The sequence below is a fragment of the Engraulis encrasicolus genome, chromosome 23 (genome assembly GCF_034702125.1).
Source record: "Engraulis encrasicolus isolate BLACKSEA-1 chromosome 23, IST_EnEncr_1.0, whole genome shotgun sequence".
Lineage (NCBI taxonomy): Eukaryota > Metazoa > Chordata > Actinopteri > Clupeiformes > Engraulidae > Engraulis > Engraulis encrasicolus.
The window spans coordinates 44,910,517-44,915,516 of NC_085879.1; the positions used below are offsets into that span (position 1 = coordinate 44,910,517).

General features: G+C 44.8%; 1 protein-coding gene across 1 annotated transcript in view; it reads right to left on the reverse strand.

Moving 5' to 3' along the window:
- Positions 1 to 5,000, reverse strand: part of ntrk3b (neurotrophic tyrosine kinase, receptor, type 3b) — a 414,735-nt gene that overhangs the window by 321,543 nt on the left and 88,192 nt on the right. Inside the window, exon 2 of the mRNA XM_063190108.1 lies at positions 2,334 to 2,408. Within this exon, the coding sequence (XP_063046178.1) occupies positions 2,334 to 2,408 (75 nt within the window). The remainder of the gene's footprint in view (positions 1 to 2,333; positions 2,409 to 5,000) is intronic.

Genomic DNA, 5,000 nt, shown 5'->3' on the forward strand with positions numbered 1-5,000 from the left:
TCTATTCCTACCTGACTGTCGCTGTCTCTTTGTGCTCTCTCTCTCTCTCTCTCTCTCTCTCTCTCTCTCTCTCTCTCTCTCTCTCTCTCTCTCTCTCTCTCTCTCTGTCTCTCTCCTGACATGCAGGAGATGTACTCTATGACATTGTTATCACCTTGTAAACTGATTTGATGTCGCTTTGATATTTGACCTGTTTCAAACTAAGAAAACACAAAATCACCACACGCACGTCAGTCAGGGCTGCATGATGCAACGTTTTGTAAACTACAGAGAAGAAAAGGAGAAGGTAAAAAACATGAATTTTGAGTCACTTGGTATCTATAACAAAAGGGCTAACAACATAGTAATTGTTTTTTTTAGTTTGGTCAAAACTAATTAAGTTTCAGCCACTGTTATTGGTGACAAGAGGGTAATATTTAACACTACAGTAATTGATTCAATTCAATATTTAGTACGTAATTAATATTTGGACACTGACACTGATAATAATAAGAGGCTAATTTATAATATAAAAAAATGATTTCAGTATTAGTTAATACCAATTAGGCTTTAGACTAAGAGTGTCTTAAAGGGTGTTATGCAGTCTTTTGCATGAGGCACTTGAGGATTTCCATTTTAATTTGGTCCCCTAACGGACTCTCAAACTGGGACGGGGCTGGGTGGCAGTGGTAGCATACACACACACACACACACACGCACGCACACACACACACGCACGCACATACACATACACATACACACACACTTGCGCACACACACACACACACACACACACACACACACACACACACACACAGGAACACACACAGGCACAAAGGCACACACATACACACACACACACACACACACACACACACACACACACACACATACAGGGCTGGGTGGTAGCGGTGGTGATGGTGTGAGGTTGTGGTGGTTGGGGGTGGGGGTGTAGAGTGTCACCTAAGCCTAATTAAGACCTACCCCCCCCCCACCCACCCAAAGGAAATAAGGAGTGCAGCTCAATTAGATTAGCTAGCGTAGCTTTGACACCCCCCCACACACACGGACACACACAGACACACACGTACTACATGCATGGACGCAAGCGCGCATACACACACGCGCACGCTCGCGCATACACAGACACGTACGCTCGCGCACACACACATACGCACACACATATATGCACGCAGGCACGCACGTTCACTCTCACACACACACCCACACATACACACACACACACACACACACACACCCACACACACACACACACACACACACACACACACACACACACACACACACGCACACACACACACACACACACACAGCACGCTCGGTGGCAGTCTCTTAATAAGAATAAGCAACGTGACACAAGTTCTTTCTAAATGTCAGTGCATAATTTGCACACTAAGTAAGAGCTCTAGGCTTATTTATTAACACACACACACACACGGACGCACCCAGGCACGCATGGACGCAAGCCCGAAAGCCCGAAAGCCCCCGCACGCACACACAGACACACAAACACGCACAAACCGACAAACACACATGATAATGATGATGATGATGATGATGATGATGATGATGATGATGACGACAACAACGATGTCGAGGATGGTGATGATGCTGATGATGCTGATGATGATGATGATGATGATGATGATGATGATGATGGAGATGAAGGCAACAACGATGACAATGATGTTGAGGACGATGATGATGATGGTGGTAGTGGTGATGATGACGAGGAGGAGGGATGGTCCATGGTGATGCTGATGCTGAGGACTGCTGGGTTAATCCTGAGGTGTTGATGTAAAGGGTGCTGCTGGTTGTGAGGAGGAGTTGTACTCTTGGAGGGATATAACAGTGATGCTTAAGATAGCTGGCTAGTGGTCCTGATGCTGAGGGATAGTAGCCATGGTGATGTTGATCATACTGATGGGTATAGCTTAATTGTGATTGGTTTATAGTGTTAATGGTTTTAATAGGTAATGGTGCTGGCTGTATAGTGGTGCTGGTGCTGAGTGATAGCAGTTATGGAGATTGTGCTCATAGATAGAGCTTGAATTTGAGGAGTTAAGGCTGTAGACTGTGATGACTGCAATGCTTTTGGTGGTGACGCTGAGGTATAATTATGCTGGCTGAGTAGTGGTCCTGATGTTGAGAGTTAGTAGTCATGGTGATACAGATATGTTAATGCTAATACGTTAAATTAACTAATTCATTAATGTTAAGGCAATTGACGTCAATAAGGAAGACGAAGATGAAAGCTGCATAGCGGTCCTGATGCTGAGGGAGAGTAGTCATGGCGATGCTGACGGTGCTGAAGGTGACGCTTTGGTACTCACAGTCTCTCCAGGCCCGTGTAGAGTTCCATGTCCACATCCTTCAGAATCTGCAGCCCCGACCAGTTCTCAATGTTTCTGCATGAGAGAAGGAGAGAAAATATTTAAAAAAACAAAATACAATAACTTAAATTAAAATAGAGTTTTTTTTAAACCAATCTGCCATTTTCAAAAGTTTAGGCAAGACAGAGAGGAGACAGGGCAGGAGACAGACAGAAACATGAAATGAGGAAAGAGGGGATAAAATCAGTTGTCAAACTCAACAGAAAACATCATTGGAACTGCACAGTCCATGTAAACTGAGCCCTGCTTGTTTGTTGACGTCCGTCTGCAATATTCTTCCCCCCAGATAGGCAGCAGTCCGGCAATTCAAATGAATAGGCAGCCGAAGCGTTGCCCAACCACGAAAAAAGGCACCACAAAGTTTAAAGTTAATTACCCCATTTTTTTCGTTAAAACTTCACGAAATGACCGAGATACGGTTGGTATACTACTGTATGTGTGAATGGTAAAACTCAATCCAGACAATTTATAACAATAAACCCTTTAACATTCAGTGACATTTAGAGCCATACAGGTGTCCCTGTCTACTACTGTGACTAAAAGGAACACCTGTCAAATAGAGTCAATGGAAAAGCAGGTACGCTGTAACATCTTTACGTTTTGAGCTCCCTACACCTGAAGAATCACCAACAGCAACTGTCAGATCAGCTGTAGATCACACACGTGAACACAACATAATCTAGGGCTGTGCAAACACAGACACACGCACGCACTTACGCACGCAAGCACACACACACACAAACACACAAACACACACACACACACACACACACACACACACACACACACACACACACACACACACACACACACACACACACACACACACACACACACACACACACACACACACACACACAAACGCACACCATCATCGGTAATGCAAAAGTCAGGAAGACCCATCCACACGATTATCCATTGCATCAATCTGTCATGTGCCATCCATAGAGTGGCAGAGGGACAAGATCTTGGACAAAAAAAGGCTCTAGTTCCCTGTTACTCACTGCGCGGCTCGCGAGCCTCAGGCAGCTCGTGAAGCCCTACTTGGCGGCTCGCAAGCAAAAATAAAAAATGAATAAAAAAAATAACCAATAGAAGTCATCCATAAGTAGCCTACTGACCATAGTGGGCGCAGCTACGCATTACAATAAATAGCATATGCAACGACAAAACCCCGACCTAATTTTGTCCTAAGGGAGCCGCCTTACCTAGCAACACACCTCAAAATCATTTGTTTATCGATACGTGCACTGAAGTTCAAATTCGCGCGTGGGCAGCATTGCCATTAAGCGACGTAGGACATCATGTGAAATGCACGAATCACTATCAAAAAATGGATCGTTTTGTTATTAAAAAGAGCCGAAAAATAGGTGAGGCAGGAGATGGAGAGAGACAGAGTGCGGTGAGAACTGATACAGGAGATGGACAGACGCAGAGAGATGAAAGGAACAGAGGGAGAGAGCGTGAGGATCAGTATGCAGACCCGGAGGAGGGAACGAGCAGCCAAACAGAAAGTCAAAATAAGAAAAGAAAGACAAGAAGTATACAAGACGAGCACAGAAAATTCCAAGACACATGGACAGATGAGTTTTTGTTTGTTCTGCACAACACGGCCCCACTTTGCTTACTGTGCAACGAAACCCGTGCCTGCTTCAAAAGGAGCAATTTAGAGAGGCACTTAAAAACGGCACATCCGCAATTTAACGTAAAAAATACCCCCCTGGCAGTGGCGAAAGGAAAAGTAAAATAACGCAGCTCACTGCTTCAGTTTGTGAGCAGCAGCGACTTATGCACAAAACAAACTCCACTGCTTTTGACAGAGGCGTCTTATGAGATAGCTTGGATTTTGGCCCGGGACAAAAAACCTTTCTCTGACTCTGAAACCGTTAAACACTGTTTTTTGGCGTCCGCAGAAATAGTCTTCAGAGACTTCGCCAACAAAGACGAGATAGTCAAAAGATTAAAAGCACTGCAACTGTCCGATTCCACCATAATGAGGCGAATGGAGAATATAGGGAAGGACGTCCGTGAACAGCTCTTCTCGGATCTGCGCTCTGCCCCTTGTTTCAGCATCGCTGTAGACGAGAGTACTGACGTCACGGACATAGCTCAGCTGTGCGTTTGGGTATGATTCCCGAAGGAAAGCTCTTTTCGAGAAGAAATGCTGTGCTTGCTACCACTCCAGGGCCAAACAAGAGGAGAGGATATCCTCAATGCAATTTTGGCGTTTTTTGAGGAAAATAACCTCAGCTGGTCCAAACTAGCAAGTGTCTGTACTGATGGTGCCCCAAGCATGCGAGGCAAAGAGAAGGGTCTTGTTGGCCTCATGAAAAAAAATTCCAAATTTCACCAGCTTCCACTGCATCATACACCAGCATCATACACCAGCCTTGGTGTCAAAATTGAAAAATCAAGCATTTCAAAACATCATGCAAATTGTTGTTCATGTGGTTAACTACATTGTGGCAAGACCACTTAATCACAGACATTTCAGACAATTAATTGATGACTACGAAACAGAATACAGCGACCTGGTGTTGCACAATGAAGTGAGATGGCTGTCTCGTGGGAGAGTGCTGGAGCGGTTCCTGAGCCTCCTTCCTGAGA